The sequence below is a fragment of the Papilio polytes genome, unplaced genomic scaffold (assembly GCF_000836215.1).
Source record: "Papilio polytes unplaced genomic scaffold, Ppol_1.0 DF824102.1, whole genome shotgun sequence".
NCBI classification, from domain to species: Eukaryota; Metazoa; Arthropoda; class Insecta; order Lepidoptera; family Papilionidae; genus Papilio; species Papilio polytes.
Genome location: NW_013525102.1, coordinates 513,775 through 536,787, shown reverse-complemented (window position 1 = coordinate 536,787; position 23,013 = coordinate 513,775). Strand labels below are relative to the sequence as shown.

At 32.7% G+C, this 23,013-nt stretch overlaps 1 protein-coding gene across 1 annotated transcript; it reads right to left on the bottom strand.

The window, feature by feature from the left end:
• Positions 1–206: 206 nt before the first annotated feature.
• On the bottom strand, positions 207–19,552 carry LOC106099763 (ras-related and estrogen-regulated growth inhibitor-like protein). The gene is made up of 7 exons (XM_013278409.1): positions 19,343–19,552; positions 9,938–10,031; positions 8,442–8,498; positions 8,114–8,214; positions 4,286–4,474; positions 1,786–1,963; positions 207–1,550 (listed from the first exon to the last, which is right to left on the bottom strand). The coding sequence occupies exons 2-7, from the start codon at positions 10,008–10,010 to the stop codon at positions 1,447–1,449; spliced, it is 702 nt and encodes a 233-aa protein (XP_013133863.1). The 5' UTR covers positions 10,011–10,031; positions 19,343–19,552; the 3' UTR covers positions 207–1,446.
• Between the last annotated feature and the right edge of the window lie 3,461 nt (positions 19,553–23,013).

The following is a 23,013-nucleotide window of genomic DNA, read 5'->3' as shown; positions in this document are numbered from 1 at the left end:
AAAACAATTGTCAATAGATGGAATAAACGAAAAACTCCTATAGTTAATAAATCTATACATTTGATAACGCACCTTAAACTTCTATATACAGGATGTTTCAACATCGAAATATTTTAACTGTTAATATTTATATTAATAATACTGTATAAAAGTAGAAAAAAGTTATGATAAAATAGGCGTTGTCAATTGTTTTCTAGGTTGTTTTGAAAAATAATGTTAGGTTATAAATATTTACTAATAAAATTATTTTATTAGAAATTTACTTTTTCAGGGGTTACAACGCTTTGGTTACAATGGTTCAGGGGATGCAATTTAAAAAAAATCCAGATTTAATACTTCATTAAGATGTCAATTATTATACTATCATTATTATGTATAGGAATAAACTTTTGAAGTATTCCAAAATTCTTTTTTGTACTATTGTGTCTATTCACTTTGGTAATTTCTATACAAATAAAGAAAAAATAACATCTTTGGTATAAGAAGTGTAGTTTCTATGATAATATAGTATTTTGTATAATCAGAACATTTATAAATGTATAATTATAAAGATATTATCGCACATTGATATCTTTGGCACATATGTACAGGCGTCTTCGTCATTTATAACATAAAAAGTTTGCAACATCAAAAGATTCTATTATCTTCTTTTTAATTTCAATTAGCTACTGATAAATAAGATATTTACAAATTTATACGTTCATATTATTTTTTGCATAATTATTGTCATAATTAACAAATGGAACGTATTTTACATAGATATTGTAAACAATATTCACTTTGTTACAGTGATTTTTGATTGCCATTACACTTGTGTTGACAAATACTGTCATCTCTTACAATATCTTTAAAAAAACAGAGACAACGATATGTGCCAATACAAGTATCAGATATAAATTTTTCAGAAGCGATACACGATAAAGCTCTAACTACGCTCCGACACATAGAGTTTGATTTAACGACTAGTCACCAAATTTTTTGGTAAAAGATCCATGTCTAAATACTCCCCATATATCATATACCACTGGCATTACCTTGTAACGTTCACTTATATTACGCATTTCATAACTTTCTTAGTCTTTGTTTCGTATAAAATCATTTTTAAGATATACTGATCCGATATACTGGTATCAGAAATACGTATCGCACAATACGGTTGCTTAAATGAGTTTACTAAACATACCATAGTGACTGTACTAGAAATACGGTGGCAGACAGCTTTTATTGTATTCCATCATGGTAAATATAAACAATCGCATATCGTGATTAAAATGTAACAATACTTCTAGAACAGATACCAATGTGTTGCCACCATATAGAGTCTATCACTTGATCTTCCCTTCACCAAAAGTTTGTTTAAATGCCTGCTGAGAGCGGTGTGGGGGAGGTGAACCGTGAGGGCACCGGGAGGCAAGCCAGCCAGGCGCCGGCTAAGCATCAGCGCGGTCAGGGCGCGGCGGCGGCGAGCGGCGGCCGCGAAGGTGCCGGCACGCGCGGGCACGCCACCATAGATCCGCTGCGACTCGCTCCGCTCGAGTTCGCTGTGGTTCCTGAAGATAAAGGAAATTCTTATAAGTAATGTGAAATGTAGGACTTTAGTCATCAATAAAATAGCACGGCGTTTATGGTTAACGCCTCATTCTCTAACACATTGAGAATTCGCATAATGCGCCTAAAATAGAAAGGTCTTTAGAGCGAAAACGTGAATAATATATACTGTACGAAGATGGTCTCTTCCAAACATTAGAAAACTACGTTGATTGTATAAAATACTTAACTACTGACCTATTAGTGAGCCGAGCATCTTAGTGACGGAGAACTTTCTAGTACGCTGTGGTAAACGCACGTCGGCAAGGAGGCGGTCAACACAGCGGTACAGGTCACCGGAGTTGTCGGCCACGCTCGCCTCGCTGAAGGACGCGCCGTGCGCTTGGCTCATCGCCTGACCCTCCTTGGTTGGCACCTGAAAACAAGAGACAATTAAATATGTGTTTGAATAAACATGAGAGACATTACGGTTATAATATTTTTAAAGTAGATTATAGTTCTGTATTTCGATATAAGGAACAATTTTGTTAAGTTACATTTTTAAAGAATTAACAGAAATACTATTAAAGATTGAAAATTAGAGATATTTCTTAACATGTATGTAGTTCGCAATTTTGTAATATGATATGGGTACTTGACATATAAAATTAATATTATTTATTAACGTGTTATTGACATATTTTAATATAGGTGAATCGTAATAAAGATTATATCAGACAATAAACAATCATAAAGAGAACATACGGCGCATTATTTGTAAAATGCCGGGAGCGGTACAAATAAACATTATGAAAATTCTCTGTACCGATCAGACATCGTTATCGGGATCATGAGCTTCATCGAAAATAACGTACCGATCGATTCGCGTCGAAATCTTTAAATAAAAACCGAGACACCCAAATACATTTTTATATTAAAAAAATTACTCATATTCGTTTACAAACAAATTGGAAGATTCTAGTGCACAAGATGATTCATATATGAATCAACATTGCATTAAAATTTTGAACGCTTTTCACTATGAATTTAACACATAAAATTATTTACAAATTTCGTTCTCGTTTTATAATAGTAGGATAGTTGAATAGACAAATAAGGAAAGAGATACAAAAGTATAATATTTAGTGAGTTTTTATTATTCGTAAAGTGATTAAAACCAGTACAATTATACGTATGTTATTGTAATTTTATTAAACTAAAACTCAGATAACATATTATTGCCTAACCAAAAAATTATAAAGTGCAAATTATTTTATAAGTTTTTCAGTAAAAAAACTATCTTTTTCTAAAACATTCAGGATAACAGGAAATATTCGCTTTTACCATATAAAAGATTTTCAAGTAAAGTACAGTCGAACTTTGAATAGATTCTAGTGTAGCGAGCAAATCTCAATGGAGCTGACAAGGACGTTGCCTACGCCATTGTCTACGTGTCAAAAGTTTTGCAATATTGTCTCTGCCACGTGTATGTGAGACGAGACGAACAGAAAATGTAAATAATATTGTATACACGCATTCTTTTGTTTTCAGACACTGAACAGTTTTACAGTCATTTGTTTTTAATATGAAAGAATTGTTGCTCGCGAATTCGTCCGCATGAAATAATTAAATGTAGCCTATGTTACAGATAAATTACTAGTCTTGGGCTTAATCGGACATCTGCAAGTGCGCACCGTACTAGTACCATTGGGAAAACGTACTAGTACACCGTACTAGTACACACTTTTAGTACCCTTAGTACTTCAGATTTGTGAGAAGACAATAGCATGAATAGAATATAACAATGGTTATAGATTACTTCACATCAAATTTTAAGCAGGGTCAATCATATGTTATTAGCGAAAATAAATTTAAGTTATAAATGATTTAATCCACTTTTGATTCTTATTACCAAAGGTGGATGCTTCAATCTGGCAAATATACAATCAAATTAAACAACGAAGAAGCGAACACCGATATCTTGTAGTGTACTAAAAGTGCCAAATGTCCGATTAACAGGAGCCGTTGGGTAACGTTACTTTTAGTACAGTGCTGAGTAACATTACTTTTTAGTACATCGTACATGTACTACACAAGACTATAAATTACCATTCTAACTGTGAGAGATTTTTTAAAAACGGCCAGGTATTTTTTGAATCCTTTAAATACATACAAAAAATACAAATATTTCCTCTTTATAATATTAGTATAGATATGTTTTGGAATAAGTTTGAATTGAAACCTTGATATTTTTATTCGACTTCATTCAACCTAATCATCTATGTTCCTGTCCTTGACAAGCAATTAGCGTTTACTAGTAATGCGTCAATGAAAGTAAATGATACTTATTTTGTCCTTGAGTTTTGTTAATGTTGGATTAATATTAAATAAGGCTTCAAACAATTAAGAAATGAAGACGCCTACGTAATGGCATTTACTGGCAATTTGATGAAATTAAAGATTTGATCTTTGAAATGTTTGTAAAGGGCATATAATTAGATCTAAAACTTTAATGACGGTGCTAAATTACTTAAAACATAATGCTTTTAATCTATACTAATACTAATAATATTAAAAAGAAGAAAGATTTGTTTTTTGTATGTATTGAAAGAACTCAAAAACTACTGGGCCGACTTTTAATTCTATCACCGTTAAAAAGGTAATTTATCTGTGAGTAACATAGGATACATTTTTTAATTTCACGCGGGCGTAGTCGCGAGCAACAGCTAGTGAAAAATAAATTAAAAAAGTTCCTTACCTGTCTTAAGTGATCCAAATCAGTCTTGTTTCCGAGAAGTGCTAGAGGCATGGCGGCAGAGGGCGCGCCGTGCGCTGGGCTGCCGTGAGGTGGGTTCTTCTTTAATGTGTTTAGTACTTCTGTAGCGTATTCAAAACTGCTTCTGTCCGTTACGGAGTAAACTAATAAGCAAGCGTCTGCCCATTGGATCTGTAACAATAATACGTTAACTGTCAATACAGTAGTTCGTTAAATTTTATAGTAAACTTAATTAAAAAGCTAGAAAAATTAGTTTATACTTTCATTTTTATTTCGTTAGAATATTTCTCATACTAATATTATAAATGCGATGTTTGTTAGAGTTTGTAGCCTAAACGACTGAACGGATTTCGATGAAATTTGTCCTAGAAAAATACACAGGCTACTCACTTTCGTTTTTTTAATTCCACGCTGAAGGAGTCGCGGGATAAAAGCTAGTTATATATATGAATACAAGTATATTTACAAGTTTCTGTACCGTCCATGTTTTTTTTTTCGAGTTTCACATTCGAGCTACTTTTTCAGGTGAAATTCACAAAGAAAAAACTTGAGTACAAAAGTACTTTTTTGTGCAAACTGACAAAGCGTCGACAAAATAGAAGCAGACAGACTGGCTGCTAGGACGTACTAGATATTAGTAACTACGACCATAAACAGTGAAATGTTTTTATTTCACGTCAAGAAAACGTGCGTTGTAATAACAAATGTTCACGATTTATTTGATAGCGTTTTTCATATAGTTTTGCTAGTTTTAAACCGTAACCGAACGAACTTGTTTCAAACAGACATCGATAGAAAACCATAGTATCGCACTTATTTTGGCTATGGCATCTACACGTAAGTACTATGTTTGAATTTATATGGATAAATTTAAAGCAATTGGAGCGTCATGGATACTTGTGCCACAGATTAGACAAAATCGTACGCTTTACTCATGTGCTGGTACTATTTGTCTAGACTTGCGCAAGTAAAGTTACGTTTAAAACTATTATTAGTTACGATAACAATATACGGTAACAACTGTGTTGGCGTACTTCAAACATTCCTGAATAAATCCCTAACACAAATGACCTTGTTAATTCCAATCTTTCGTGTTTAAAAAGATATCTGTGCAACATCCGTGTTCGAAAATATCTTGGCAATGTGTGAATTTTGTTAATTAGCATAAGTTAGTAAACGTAGTTATAAGGAAGTAGCAAAGTAACTGTGCCAGGATTTAAAACTGGGAAACTACAAACTACCCACGCTGTCAGTCATTTGTTTAGCTTTTTGTGGCGCTTTCAAAATACATCATCATGCGATAAATTCCCACAAAATTGCTTTAATGTGCAAAAATACAAGTATCAAACTTTGCTGACAATTGCTGAATACAGGTTAAGCAATGTAGAGACTGATGGTGATATAATGCAATATACAGTATGAATAATTTCACGTATGTCTAAGTTTTATGGATACGTAAATTAACCGAGATGTATAATGTTCACTAGTAAACTGTTCGACTTTGACTTTTCTGAATGTTTTATTGTTAAGCATGAGAGCTATACGTGAGGTACGTTGTATCAAATCGCTATCACAATTTAATAGCCTCTAAAGTTTTCTTAGTTTCACGGTCTTCCTCATACGTTTTTAACTCCGGAGAACATAATAAAGAGAGCATAGAATTTTGTTTTCATAGATATTGAACTGCTACGTACAACTACTATGTGAAAAATAATTATATGTATACTGTATCTACTTTTTTCTGTGAATTTCTTGCGTCTACAGAAATATACTAAAACGTGCTATCTCTGTTCTTGGCGAACTGAAAGAAAGAGATTGCAATGTTTTTACATATTTCTCGGCATTTGAATGTCACATACAATGACTTGCAAGCCTCTCAATGTTTAACAATATTATTCTTTACATCGTATAAATTCACCACCAAAAAACGTATAGTCATAACTGTTATATGCACCATATGGTTTTAAAATAAGTTAATACTGAAAAAATAATTAATTTTGATTTATAGTAATATGGCATTACATATAGAAATATTCTCATACATGTGGCTATGCATGATTAATTAGTGTGTCGGAGTTGGAATTCTTGTTTAAATATAGCTCTGGAGTAATTCACGGGCGCACCCTGAATAGTAGAATACGAAGCGTTTCCGCCATATTGTCATTATTCATCTGTTCTTGTTTATTAAACGAAAGCTTTATATCGTAAGAATGAATAAATTATTCTTAATGATGTTTTTAATAAATGGGATTGTTCCGATGTTAATGACCTGTTACAAAATAAAAATTCGTTAAATTTTAATAAAAAAATATAGTATAAAAGTAATTATATATATTGTAATAAATACTGAAATAACTAAAAAATAATGGATGTCTTCCACAACATTTATTGTAAGTTTTCAAGGAAGTATTAAACAATTTAAAAATATTAAAAAACCCATTTATATTTACCTTTTAACCGTTATATTACGAAACCAAAAACAAATATTATTTCTCTTTGGCGCCTAATAATGGCCAGCAAGAATTATGCGGCAGACTGATTTATAATGTCAATAATTCAAGTAAAAAGGAGGATAAAATATTATCTACATTTTCAAATTTAAAAATTTTCCGTATCTATTTTTCTTCTGTGAATTAATCAAAATAAAATAAAGTTCTAAGGGACTACAACTCCGACTATAAAAAGGACCATCAAGTAACAGCTGAATCGTTTTTTTTAATTAGATACGAGAAGTAATTCGAATCTAGAATGCCTTATTTTTACAGCGGCGTTAATGCGGAAACATTATTTTTAACTGACGATAGCCGAGGCTCGAATCAGAAATAAAACTTTTACGTTTTGCGATTTTTGGCAGCGCTAATCCACAGGATTGAGGTGAGTGCGGACGGCGAAAAATTTATAAAAAGTTAACAAGTACAAAGAACTAAACTTATACGCGGTTTCGTTTGAACAATGCAAGTCGTAAACAAAGATTATCAAAATCACACTCAAAGAGTAAAACGTAGAGTACAATTATTACCGAAGCAGTGTAAACAGTGTGAGTCACAGCGTGGCCCGGTCACTAGGACGTAGTGTTAGAGCACATTTTCCCGGCGCTAGAATTATTAGTGGCGATTAACCCAGTTGCACTGACATAAAACAGTTTCAGACTTCGTTTAATCTTTGATTTGTTTGAGGAAGGGTCCACTACAACATTCTTCAGAATCGATCCCAACTTATTACTATAGTAAAGACATATAAATGTAACCGAGTCAAATGGTAGACAAGACGAATGCGAGCTCAGTGATAAGTGGGTTAGCTAAATCAAAGAGCTCGGGAAGAAATCCGGAACTAGGCTACTTGTTATTCAAGCGTGTATCCAACGTATAACTAATACGCAATAAACATTTCCTGATGTTTTTAATATGTTTATACGATTCCCAGCGAAAACTGTTACACTTATAATAGTTCCGAAGGTGATAAAAGCGTGATCCAGCCAGTGTTGTGATGCTCTGCGAATATAAAAGTGCAATAACATGGCCTCGGGAATGAATCTGGTGAAATCGCAGTTATTCTCGACTGTGTGATTTAGTGAGCGTGTTGTTGTTTAGAGCGGCCAAAAGGTCGTTCAACGTTTCGAGTTCGCACTTGTTTTGTGAAGGTGAGGATGATTGACTGCTCAACAAGGTCCCGGCTTGAACTGGATTAACCTACATACGAAAATTTACATTGCACAAATGGACTATCGTAAAGATATCAAGTCTCTAGCAAAACCTTTACTAATACCATTACTACTGCCTCAGTATAAAGTTAGAAGAATTGTTTTTTTACCTGTTCTGCTGGGAATTTGTCAGTGTTGGAACCGGAGACGTCAATGACCTCCAGTTCAACTGGTGTGCCATTTATTGGCACCGTCTGTTTGTACAGGAGATCTGTTTAGAAAAAATATCAATTACTTAGTTATATGATTAATTTTGAAATAAACAATCTAAATAATTACTAAAAAAAAAACAAAAACTGCAAACCATATGAGTATTACGAAATCATAACTATAATTTTTTATTCTTTTATTTAAAAACCTTCATTCTTAATTCAAAAATTCAATTTTAAATAATAATTAAAATTGTTCCAAATGCATAAATTGTAGTAATTTACTAACCTGTATTTGAATGATATTCTCCAATGTATCTCCTCGTCAGATACCGAACGATCAAAGCTGTAACAAGAAAGTAACTTTGAGTACAACATTCATTGTTATCAGATAATTTTAAACTATCTATGATTTCGCAATAATTAAATACTACGCTATACTAAAGCAAGGAAATAGTGTCATTATATTTATATTTTGTATCATGAGAATTAAAAGCGTAAAAGATATAAGTTCAACATCCCAAGTAGACAGCGGTGAATCAATTATAAAACATCTGCTACCCGCATCAGATGTGTGAGCCAAGGATTTTTTTGTTTTCAAACAATAGAGCTACGCCCCATTTTATATTTCTAGCGCACACGCTGGCTCTATAAGCCAAAACATTTCGCGTATTGTTAATTGTTTTAAAACCTGGCAATCCTGATTGACATTTACGAGTCGCGAATATGAAAATGGATTGATTGTTTTAGGTTTTCAGTTTGTTTACGAAAATCCGGTCGTAGTTCGTGTTACATCATTCGTTGATTCGGTCATTCCGTTTGTTGTGGTTTATGTAATTTCATGTAGGTCAGCCATCTTGTTTCCTTTGCTTATCTCGAACGTTCCATTTTCTAGGTTATGTGAAGCAATTGCAGAGGAAATTGAAATGTAAATATCAAATATGTGATGTTATATTTGCCTAACATTATGAGTTCCGAAACCTCCTAAATGTTAAGTTCTTCACCGGAACTTGTTAAAAAGTTCATTTCTTGGAATTACTTTCGTTCGCTAATTGATATGGCTTCTTTATATTTGAATGATGTAATAGACAAACATTTAGGTAATAAGCTTTATTTTTTTTTGAATTACAAAAACAAAAGTGGAACAAAGAAGCAAATTATGTTCAAAACAAAAAGTTCTGACCAAAGTCCTAAATAAATGTTGTATGAATTTGTACAAATATCCAGACGGATTAACATAAACGTAAAAGAAAGTAGAACTGAGCGTTGCTTCATGTTTCATAAAATTATAATAAAGTGAGCACACTGAAAATACTTCCCGTCGACCGTAAACCTTTCACATTATGATAGGCACTCACCGCCATTTGGGTCGCGAGATGTAATCAATAAAAAGTCGGAAGGTTTTAAAAGAAAAATAATTTATGTCACATTAAAAGGTTTACCCAAATACTTTCAGTTTTAAGTATTTAAAACGAATATTGTGTTTCAAAAGAATGGAAACAACTGGGGTAGTCATTTCGGTAATGAAAGACTAACTTAGTAAGAACAGATTTGTAGCGAAAGCTTCTAGAACAAACAGATCTGGCAACTGACTTTTAAACTGATACCATCAACCATAACTGTTAAAAGAAAAAAAAAACACTAATATCACGCAATTATTTTAATTGCTATGACGTCAACAGCTAAGAATTCTTAATGGAGCACAGTGTGAAGTAAATGTGGTAGTAATTATAATGAATGGGGGATAAGTGTTAGGTATTTTGTTTACGACGCGACGTGTCTCACCTGACTTGCCGACGCGGGTGCTCCCGATGACGGCGATGCGGACACGCGGCGGCCCGGCACGCTCGTCCCTCATGATTCTGATTTATACTCGACTCTGAAACGATAAAACTTATTGAAGTATATATTTTTTTATCTCTCTACCTGCCAGGAATAATTTATACACCAACATGTGCCGATGTCGATCTATTTAGATTATTTTATTTAATACAGCAGTAAAAATAGTTTATGGCGGAAATGCGATAATCAACTCGAGATATTTTCAAAGGTTTTTGTGGTCTATTCGTACGCTACAATTGTATTAGTTTTTTACTTTACTTTGTCAAAAATTTACTACTCTGGCCAGTATTAACTCTATCTAGTTTTTTATTTTATTTTATAAAGCAGTAAAAACTGGTTTATAACGGAAATGCGATAATCAATTTTGTATATTTCGAGTGTAATTTCAATGAGCTTTCCACACATGTGGTTGCGATTAGCTGTTTAATTACATATCAAGAATTAAATCACAATGAAGTCGGTTGCTTCGTTGGCAGTCATGACTTCCGTTTATTGGGTGCAATTGGATTTGTATGACGTCAACATCCCTTTATGAACGGACTGCGAGCGTCACAGTACTGTCTAATTTACTATTTTTGTAAACACTAAAGTAACTTTACAACAAGTGACGGTGGAAGCTGTGAATGGTCTCAGGTGCATCGTTACAAATAGGTATTTCAAATATGCGACTACATGCCAAGACTGAAATAATGTAGAAGAAAATTTAAAGTATCGTTAAAATACTTTCATACAGTGTTGAATGAAATCTTGTCGAGAATCATTTTAAAATATTTAGTTTAGTCACCATAGCCACAGAGAATGTTACTTCTTGTTTATACTCTGTTTATTCCTGAGTTTAACTTTATATTCCGTCTATTTGTAAGGCTGTACTCGTAGATCTCGTACCATAGAGTATTGAAAGAATCGTAGGTTTGTAAAAATAGACGTTAGCGACAAAACAATATACGATTGTATTGAATGACATATAAGGTCATGCGAAGTATTAATAGAATATGGACGGCTTGCGTCAGCGCCGGCTCGACCTCAGGTTGAATAACCCTAGATGCGACTAATTTACTCTCTTCTTACTAACAATTAGGAAGCACTACGAGTTTCATTCATTCACAAGTTCAATTTTGTGAACAAATAACATGCCCTTTTTGTATTTGGCCATAGATTAAAAAAGTCACTAAACTTTTATTAAAATATCTAATATCGCAGTACTTTGACATCCATCAGCGTAGGTTTTATAATTCTGAGTACTACTATATGTTTAAATATTAAACGTGTAACTGCAAAATTTAGTACTAACAAGGTGCTCACATAATTATACTTTTTTGATCTTGTTTTAAAAGGAATAAAAATCAGTTAAAAAACTTTTGGCAAAAGTACTTGTTTGGCATTGAAATAAAGATGTCTTTTAAGTAAAGAAATAAAACAGGTTGTTTACTGGAAAATAAATAATAAACTTAAAATTGTGTGAACTTTGCGACGGTAATATTTTGTAACAAAATACTTCGTGTCAAATAAAAAAAAATCTTTTTATTGTTATCTTTTAATCTGTGGCTTTGTTTCATCGTAATCATCCACCCTCACTTAAATCATAATGATAGAAATCGACTTAATTTCAAAATTAAAACCAAACAGAAATCACCGTCTAGATTTATAACAACACAAGAATATGAAATTAATTTATTTTCTATTTAACATGGACTATTTAGAATACTTTTGTCTTTTCAAATTTATTATGTTTTTGATAAATATTATCCACGGAACCCTAAAACCAGTGCGTAATTGTCGCGCGACGGAACAAGGATTTATTTACGTTTGGCGCCAATATAAATATATTTCGGTGGCGTCTGAATGCGACTTATAAAAAACGTGTCGCCGACTTCCCATCAAAAACGAAGATTTTTTTAAAGCCATAAAATGTAATTTTAGTAATTTGTTCGCAGAATAGAACGATAAGGTTAATTCGTATTATTGCTACAATCAGAAATCTTTTAATCGTTAGTTGAGTTACCATTAGTGTAGATTTGTGTCTTGGTCCTACACTAATCTCTTTGTAATCATTAACTGTTTGTAGTAGTTTATGTTATAAGTGCTAAAGGCTAGTGAAACGTCAACATAAATAAATTAATTAGTAATTTAATATGATCTGAAGATTGTTACAATAACACGACGAAAGAAAACAAGGAAACATCACAAACACAAAACAATAAAGTTATACTCCGAGGGGAAGTTAATCGATTCGATCTGACACAAGGTCTGGCATTTGTGCAACATTATAAGGCTTAGTGATATTGAGTGTTGATCCTCAGAGACCGATACATAAGTACCGTAAGCTCATTTCGAGGACGTGCCCTTGCGACATCTGTCTACCCTGAATGTCTCCCATGCATTCAAGGTCCGAATACTGTTCCTTGAACACGAACCTTGATATCGCTACGTCAACATATTGATTATTACAAGGTTATCTATAGATTATATAGATTGTGTTGATTATTTTGTTGACGATAAGCTTTAGGAGATTCCATACTACAAATGTAATAGAACAATTATTTTTTTTATGAAGTACTCAAATAAAAATAAGATGCAACACTAGTTTCTTTTTTAAATATTCATTTAAACGTAGTTGTTAATATTTATTGGATTAATCTATAGTTAGTAAGGTACTGATTGCACGGTAATGATCTTTTAAAAGGAAATTAAAAAGAATTCTGACTAATTTAAGTGTACATAGTATATCATTAATAATTGTAAGAATGAAGTATTAGAACAATAGTCCGTCTGATTCGTACAAATTTCGATCGAATTTATTAGCTGATAGATTTTTATAGGATATAGACTTTCGTAGGATTAACTATTGCAATATTTTTGGCCAAGGTAAACTGTCAGTGACGTCGATCAACTTGTTTATTTATAGACCTGAAATAATATCTCCTATATAATATACTTTGATAAGATAAATGCAACGTCCAAACATATTAGGTGATAGCATAGATATATAAGCAGATACATAATTATTCGTTTGAATGTTATTGTTTGAACATCAGTAATATGATATATCAAAATAATAAAATTAAATGTGCTAATCTCGTCAAATTGAAATTTGTAATTTAAGTCATTATCCTTAAAGGTATTTTAGGCTCTTACTTTAGTGAAATAACGAACCTTAAAAATTATTTTCGATGATAAAAACATTCAAACATTTTGTTTTAAAACACCTCAATAAACTCCTACATTGCTATCAATCTTCATTCATGGATTCACAAAAATATAAACGTAAAGTTATTAATATAGCCGAGGTTAAAACAGTTAACAGGTATGAAAAAGAATAAAGTTTCGAATATACCTGAGCTTGACCTATAATACTTTTTCACTGTCGCGATACCGGCCCTGCGTTCCATCACATCGGAACCTTTGTTCCATCAGACAAACAAAAGTTCAATGTTAACAGTATCAAACTAAATTTAAATTGTTATTATAAACACAAGTCTTTTACATTGGCTTGTATCTCGTTCTTTTTGATAGAGTATTTTTGTATACATTATTCATCCGGACTCGACGAACATTTAATGTAGAAGTAACATTTAAGAGTATGTAAGACACGATGTTATGACTAAGGGCCGGTAGATTCCTGATGAAAATTAGAATACACATGAAAGATTTACAAGGAGTTGTAGGTCGATTTTAAGGTTGTAAACTTGACCTAGATTCGGACCTAACAATACTGTTTCACCCAGTTATTGCACAATGTTTGGCCGAGTCGTGTGAGGTTAGGCTGAGAAATTGGGCTAATGAGGACTTTCGACTGCGATCTCGTATCGTGTCGTATCGTTTTATTGTCGTCCTTCGCCTATATAAACAATTTTTACGTCATGTTTTCAGCACAAAAACCCTCAACAACCGCGGAGCTAATTCGCGAATTCTCAACCACATGTTATTTCGACTTCATTAAAACGATAGCCATGTCACGGATTTTATCGACCAATAAAAAACTAGAGAATGTAAATCAAAACTTATTTTTTTTTCTAAAGTTTATTTTCAATTTGTACGCCTTCGTAGAGTAGTTACGTAGGAATTTTAAAATTAACATTTCATGTACAGACTAAAAAACCATCTCATAAATTGACACAAAAAAAAACTTAAAATATTTAACATCTTTCTGAGATCACGTAATATGGCCACAGATCTTTTATACATTGAATATGGCGCTGACTATAAATATACTGAAACTAACCACTTGTTTTTTTAACGATTGTACAAAGCATATCTGTATAGTAGCTGCTAACAAGTGTAGTACATTGACCTCTATTGCCATCTTTAGGCTGCAATCCCAGCGCAAGCTTTGTTGGTTCCATTTCCGCATTGCTATGCGAATATAGATCTTAAGTGCTGTTAACTGTTCAAGTTTGTTTATCGCTTCTATATTAAACCAATTGAACTATTTGCAAGAAAAAGTATCTTCTAAATAACCAAGGAAGATGTTGAAAGGGTACGCATTTCTAATGGCTAATTAGATTATCATTAGTGAAAGAATCAGTTATTTTTTTTTAATTTTTAAATGACAAAGCATGGTGTCACACTATCAACTAGATCTAAATTAATATAGTGACGACTTGTATCTATTGATGTTTTAAAAATAACTGCGGAATTTCAAATAAAAAGTATTTTAACAGTTTAAGTGTCTTTGCAGACTGTTCACGCGGAAGTGTTTTAATTTTTTATCTAAACACTACCCAAGGTCTTCAATTTAATGTGTAAACGCGTTGTTTTTTCGTAGCTTCGTTTGAAATCCCTAATACCTTTGCTCGTATTCATTTTATATGGGTAATAAAAATGTGACCTTGTAGTAACGGTTATAGTTTCTGCCCTGTGTAAGACTCTCAAACGAACATGAAAGACTTACCATCCTACTCAGGGTCTTTTGATTTTAGCAACACTACACTAAATCATGCCCTTAGCGCTTCTAGACAATGTTGTAATTGTAATAACGTAATTATACTCAGTCTACCGATTCCCGCCAGAAATGGTGCGCTTACCCTTAATACTTTTGATTGACAGATGTCATAGGGACGGGACCTGTACGCCAAAGATCTAGTGTTGCGCTGCTACTGCGGCACGGTACCGATTTCTTCTTAACAGTTCCCATATAGCGTTCCTGGTGGTTGCATTGTAAAATAATCATTGATAAGCTAAATAAACTCTGTACTTTTTCTATCAGCTCTGCTTACCTCATTATTTTAAGATTACGCAGTTTTTAATATAATGTAGGCTACGATAAAGTGGTGTTATACAAAACATGTACGCAGTTATTTTAATGAACTGACTGGATAGAATATAAACTAGCGATGTGGGCGTGCTGCAACCAATGTGTAATTCATTGAAAATTTTCCGATACATACAAAACAGAATGTATTTCTGTATAACAACAATTTGTACACATCAAATGTGACTGAGTTACAGATACTTGTACGTTTGCTTCGGATTCAGTCAGATAGAGGATACATAAAACTGTTCTAACTTTAACATTCTTAAAAATACATCATGCATTTGTTTAGATACGCACGTACTGAGATCAATCCCAAATTATTTTTACACACTGATGAATTTATGATGAAGAATGTATTCGATACTATGCTATTTTGTCAATAAAATGTGTGTTTTTGAACGGAAAGGATTTATTATTAGTAAATTAAGATTTGAATAGGGTTATAATAGTGGATAAAATAGCAGAAAAATTTTAACATTGTGGTGTAAATGGACTCAACAAAACATCACCTTTTCTCTGCTAAAATTAAGAGTTTTTTTGCAATAAAACAATTTTAAATGAAATCAAAAGATGAAAGACGCTTCAAAAGCGAATGATTTGATTTGTGATTGATATCAGTGGCCGTCTAAAATCATTGCGTAGTCGCTTCGTTACTCATAAATCAAATCAACTGATATTCTTAGACGATATACTAATAAAAAAATAACTTTATTGACGAATTCCACAGTTGAAGTATAATTTCACTACTATTAAACAGAACGTTTGTTTTTTGTTTATATTGTACGATCGAATATTTCTCAATAAAGACGCGTCTGTTGCGTAAAAAATATTGAAACGCTTCCTTTGAATTTAACTTTTCTTTTTAATATTTATTGATTGATTTAATTTTTTAACTATCTTAACGAATGTGCTTTAAACTGATTTGTAAACGTCTTCATCGTACTAATATACTAAATTGGAAAGTTTAGATGGATGGATGTTTTTTAGAGTTTGTAGCCCAAACTGCTGAACGGATCTCGTTGAAATTTGGGGTAGATGTAAAGGATAGTCTGGAAAAACATATTGCTACTTGTTTATTTTTAAAGGCAAAAGCTAGTTTGAATTATGTGTTGTAATGAAACGTATATAAAGCGTACATACAATGAGAACTTGTATGTAGCTCTGAGTATTCGCGTAGGTTACATTACGTCATTTTACAACCGCTGAGAGCTGTAACTCATCATGCGGTTGGCAATGTCGAGATCCTTGGCTTTGATACACTGCGCTCTTTATCGCTTGTCGATAACAACTCCAAATCAGGAGATGTTTGTGTTTAATTGGATTCGATTATAAATTAAATAGCTTTAATATAAATCTGTTTAATTTAAATTATTCTAATTACCACTATGTAATATTACGATATATTCTGGTCGACTACTTTATGTACGAAATTAAATTACTATAATATACTACACTAGCTGTTCCCGTGCGGTTTCATCCGCATGAAATTATGAAAATTTTATTTTATTGTTTACATTTGTCAAATTATCAATTGCAAATGTCATACATGATGTCAAATCATGGCAACCTTGCTTCCTTCATGTTGGCAACAACTTATGGTCTCTTTCCCACATTAGGGTCTTTATCCCAAATGTTTACCCCTAACTTAACGGCGTGAAAATAGATATCCTAAAGCGTGAGATAAGTGTAGGGCTTTTTATTAAAAAAAGAGTTTTCGAAAATATGCTGAGATTGCTGACATCTTAGGCAACAAAGAAGTGTATGTTTACGCTTTTTTATAATAGTATAGATGTAAGTTAGGTTCCAATTACCAACTTATTTTGCTAACAGGGAATACTAATTTCCAGTTTTTTTTTATGTTTTTCTTTTCAATTAATTTTACTACTTCAGGATCTGTTTTCAACGTATATTAAAGCCTAATCACTCCATTAACGTGCCTGGAAAAGTACTTGACGGCCATTTATCAGTACAAGTGGCTCGGGAGTTTATTCTGTCCGCGTTTCAGGCAGATAATGAAAATGTATGAACAGCGGGGAGCCTACGCGGCGCTAATGCCGGCGCTAGGAAAATACCGAGGTATTTGGTTACCTCGTAATTACTGTTGTGTGTTAAATGTTAATGTTTTATTTTTAAATGGTTTGAAATATTAATGATTTTAACTCTTAAAGGAATACTAATTAATTAAAATTTTTAACAAAAGGTTACTTTTCAGCTTTTGTAAAAGTTGAATTACTTAATAAAAAATTAGCTTACAGATCTATACTAAAGCATTACTAAGTGACCATGAAACGGTTAGCAGTAATATAATTTTAAGTTTGTTTTTCTTAAACTTAAGACAATAATTTCTTGGCATTTAAAGCCGCCGCCAAATCGCTTGGAATTTTTGAGTCGCTCGTTTGTTTCCATAAGCCGTACCTGACCGGCGACTCCTTGGCGACTCAGCTTATGATCTAATTTTTGAATTCGGAACTCATTAATTGCAACGGATGCTATTGAAAATGGCGGCGGTAAAACCACACTGCTCCGTATACGAATTTAAATTTGGCTTAATCCCTTGATTTGGGGTAAATAAGTACTGAAATAAATGTAATTAAAGTAAATAATTTGCTACTATTTTTGGTTAAAATCTATATTAATATTAAAAAGAGGAAATAATTGCTTTTTTGGATTTTTGTATCTATTATAATAACTCGGAAAATACTGGACCGATTTCAGAAGTTCTTGCACCATTAAAAAGCTGTGTTATCACTGAGTATCATAGGCTTTATTTTAATTATTTTTTTTAATTTCACACGAGCGAAGTCGCGAGTAACAAATAAACTAAAATCGCGAACAACACGAAGAAATTCTACAACATAGCCAGACACATGGTCCGAGCAGTCCATACCAGATTTAGGCCCGAGTTTGTTTTGATTGTTGAGATCATATTGCATCTGTAAATCTCTGCGGCTTTCTCTGAGAGTACATCATAATATTGCGTACGAGAGAACTGACTCACATGTTTGTAGATCGTACATCTTAGCAGAGTTATAAATGCGATTGTTTGGATGTAGGGATGTTCATTACCACATAATAAAAAAGAGCTAAACGATTATGATCTATATTACATTTGGAATAGAGATAGATTATTATTTAGAATAGGATATAGGCTACTTAGGTTTTTTAATTCCGTGCGAAATGTGGAAATAATATTTCATAAAGCATATCCCTTCCGAAAACCGTGCAGTCAAAGTTCAACAACAACTGTGCAATATCGATTGTTGCGTTTAAAGGTCAAACGTCGGCACGTGTCGGTGAAATATTCCAGATTTTGAGATAGATAAAATATTCAGTTTATTTTTAAAGTTTCACATTTTACCTTATTAAGTACACATATGCAGTCCAACTGCATCTTGAAAGGTAAGTGTTATGTTAATGTCATTTAATATTTCAAATAAAATGTTAAAAAACGCTTTTTAAAATTCCAGCTGAATAACTAAAAAACAATAAATATAAGCGGCAAGAACGCAATCAGGTCTTTTAATGTTTATTATAGTTTTTTTTTATTTGAATTTTTCATAAATAATTAATAATTTATTCTATTAAGATATATAAAAGGCGCACACAACAAGGTGCATTACAACAGTTCGTTGCGACAAATGTAAATATTCGTAGCAACTACTCGTAGCATGCTACTTGATTTATGTGAAATGATGTTATTTAAGAAATATTACCTCCATATACATTAAATTTATCATCTAATATTACCATTATTGCTATAAATCATAATACATTTACTTTAAACTTCATGTCTGACCTGATTATAATACTAGATATTCGTAAATATTGGTTTACAATAAATATAAAAAAAATACATTGTCTTTAATATTTACTTAGAAATTTTTACTGTCTACATGTTACAATTCCAAAACAAAAAACGTCGTGTCGTTGCACTGTCAAACAAAAGACTCGTAATATTAAAACGAATGTATACAACATCAATCTGTAAACTTTTTCGAGTTTTTCTTGTATCTTTTAGTTAACAGCTAAAATAAATTGAACTTACACATAGGAAATGAATGTAAATAACAATGAAATGTCAAATTCAGACTTACCTGATTAAAACAAATATCGTTAGCGAAAACGGGCTCAAAGCCGGTACGTTGATATGAAGCCGGCCGGTACGTAGACACTATCGGCAGACTGGTCACTATACACTATAATTTAAAACTAACACTGATATCAAATGCTGTTCTTGCTAACTGTAGATTTATTTGATGTCGACAGAAAGCTCTGCGCGAGTTATACGTCGTATCTCGTGAAGCTTCAACGGACGACTGGGCGGCGCGCAGCTGTGCACTTCTATATATACGCGTGTAGCTACAGCCGCCCGCCCCGCGAGCGTTTTTCGTATTCACGAAAATATCAGTGGAATCCGGAGCCTAATTTCCTCTGTCACTACCTACTCCGACACAATGGGAGCGTTGATCTCTGACAGGCGTGCACCAAGACACAGCTGACCAGATTCTTTAAATCCGATAGGATGACCGACTTTAGAAAGCCCCTGCTTGAACTCCGTATTTGGTAGCGCTGTGTACAGACCTAATTATGGTATAAATACGTTTATTAAGACCGTGATTATCGTTGATGTTTTTATTAATGTCTCGACGTTAAGAAATTAGCACAAGCTTCTCTGGAATGCGAACGAAATTACATGTCTTGTGTTTTGTTTTATCTTTAACAACGGCACAGAGCCTCACAATGCTTGTACGAAAAAAACAGATCAAGGATGCAATTGTTCACAAGCAATAAACATTGATTTTCCTAAATTATTTTTATGGCTTTTGGCAGTTACTTGATTACATTCTTCTTTTTTATGACGTTTAGAAATCATAACTGAAATCAAGATTATGAATTAACCTGTTCAATTAATTATGTGTTTTCTGTTACATGATATTTGTAATCTAAACATTGGAATCTACCTGTTACATTTATTATAAAAACCAATTATCGGTTATGCAATCGTTCTAAAAAGTAGTTAGTGTATTTCGTTTAGAGGCTTACTGGAAGCCTTTAAAAAGTTGTATTTTAATTGGAAATTTATGCAATTATGTCATCGATGTAAGCAGACTTTCTTTGCAGGGCGAAGACCTTTTGCAACGATCGTCAAATGCGTCAGCTAAAATAAGAAAAGGTTCTTACCAGGTTTATTCTTATATAAAACTTACATTTTACGTAAAAAAAATTAAATATCTAATTTAGGATTGACATTTTACAAAAAATTTAGTTACTACATTCAAATGCCTATGAGTCTTTGACATTATCAAACTTCGTAGGTAGATGTAAAGATGTAATATTCATCGAAACGTATCTCATATTTGTTTGTTGGCATTCAGAAACAATCAACAATTTTCAATGTCGTGTAAATAAGCCAAGTTGAAGGCGACGCACCTCCGCCCACCTGTCAATAGGACAGACGGTAACTGACGGCTTCCGGAAAATATCTGTGGACAACTCATACAGAATCTCTGCATATACAACTCACTCTGACATTTGTCTCCGTACTATATAGTGGTGCCGATGTCTTCTTTTTGTTCATAATAAACAGCTCTTCATCATCACAACAGACGTCCTCACCATTTCGGAACCTACCTAAGTTAGGGGCGACTCGGTGTTTGTCAAATACGCCGGCGCAGTGCGGTTTGTTTGTCTTCAATTACATTGTTAACAATCTTCTATTAAACATATGATAAAAAAATTGTATTTTTGTATGTATTGAAATAACTCTAAAACTACTGGGCCGATCTTAAAAATTATTTCACCGTTAGAAAGGTAATTTGTCTGTAAGTAACATAGGCTATATTTTTATTGTGTTTTAATTTCACGCAGACGAAGTTGCGAGCAACAGCTAGTTCCTGATATACTAGGTTGCATCACGATGTTTTCCTACACCTAAAGAATTTCGCTGAAATGATCATATGGAATTCGAAAATCGAATCACACAGTGCTACTTGGTGTTTAACCACTGGGCCACCGAAGCTTCAAATGGTTAACGTAATAATCACAATTGCGAGTTATATGACAAGAGAAAATGAGTACGCGGCCCACATACCGCGAGTAAGCAATAACATTAGAATCATATTGTGGGTAGGAAACGCTCATCAAAGGAATTGCCGTTGTTTTTGGGGTAGACAAATTAAAGAAGCATCAGTACGGATGTGAGATTATAAACGTATTGCTTAATAAATTACGAGAGAGCGCTTTGTACGTTTCATCTAGGGAATTGAAGCTGGAGCTCTATCTTTAGAATTTTAAAGTCTAGGACAGTATTTGTTAAAAAGCACGTTAAAAATAGCTTATGCATAATTATCTACTTTGTGGCGGCTTTTGTGTTTTTTTTACTTCAACTGCAATTAAACTGTAATTTTTCATTAATAAATGGGAAAAAATTCTTAAGTGCTGGATCTAAAATTAAGTTATGAAATTACATCACCGTTGCTTTCTTGTATAAGTAACGATAAGCTTATAAACGTACATTTTATATGCATGCTAAACCTCCAACAGGTACTTAAAATAGCTCAGATTAACAGGAAACCATAAGTTCAGTCTACGTTTCTAAACCAATTTCCCTGAAGGCAGCGTGGCGCAACTGGATTTGTAGAGGTTGCTCGTAGAATTAAAGTTCAAGTTATTTTAACTTACTGCAACCTTATAAACTACGTATTAAAATTATTGAACGTCTGTATATGTGCAATGTACATGAATTTATGTTAGGTATAAACTTAACATTGTTACTTAGAGATTTTTATTAGCGTTTTGTCTTGCTGTTAAGAAAAAAATATATATTTTTATGAATTATTTAAAAATGTTAAGCGGTTAACAAAGAAGTAACAGCATAAATGCTTTAAAAATAATTAAATCAAAATAAGTTTAAGACATCTTAGACTATTCATTTAATGATGTGAAAAAAAACTAACTTTTATCGATAATTAAAAGCAAATAGAATAAGAAAAACATACTAATGAATTGAGAAACTACTTTCTAAAGTGGATAACAAAAATAGAAGCTACAGCATATATATATATACTTTTCCAATAAGAATTATAACAATTCAAAACAACGCTAGTGGTCTTCGACCTATAAGAATAACAATATTGTGGACATCGTCCTCTTTTATCACGTTGTTTTTTTTATAAAAAAGGATTTATGAGTATCCTAAATACAGAACAGTTCACGCATCTTAACCCCCGTTGATCCGTTGTTTATAACTCCTTGAACTCGTCGAAAAATAATGTTGTCTAAATTTTATTTATTGTTATTCTAAGTTCACCAAAGGTCAGACAACTTCCCCATTATTATTACTGTTATCTTCTTGAATAACTGTTAAATCTAAAACAATTTGGATTTTAATATTATTTTAAGCTAGGTATTTTTGCTTTGATAAAAAAGGAGTGATGACGGAGATGACGTATGACAGAGTTATTTGGAGGACAAAAACCTGTTCCGCCGACCCTAAAGGAGTAGAATAAGGAGGATGATGATGCTGATGATTATTGCTTTGAATAATTAAGATAAAGTCTCAAAACACTTATTAGTAAGAAGTAATTTATTACTCGTAATTATTTCCATACCTAAGTATAAGAAAAATTATGATAAATATCACTCACTTCTTTTGTTATAGAAAATAGACACCCCTTTTGTTTACGACATAACGCGGAGACAGCTACGAGACGTAGCGACAATGAGGCTCTGTAGCTACGTAGCACTGTGTTATCGAGATGCTGCG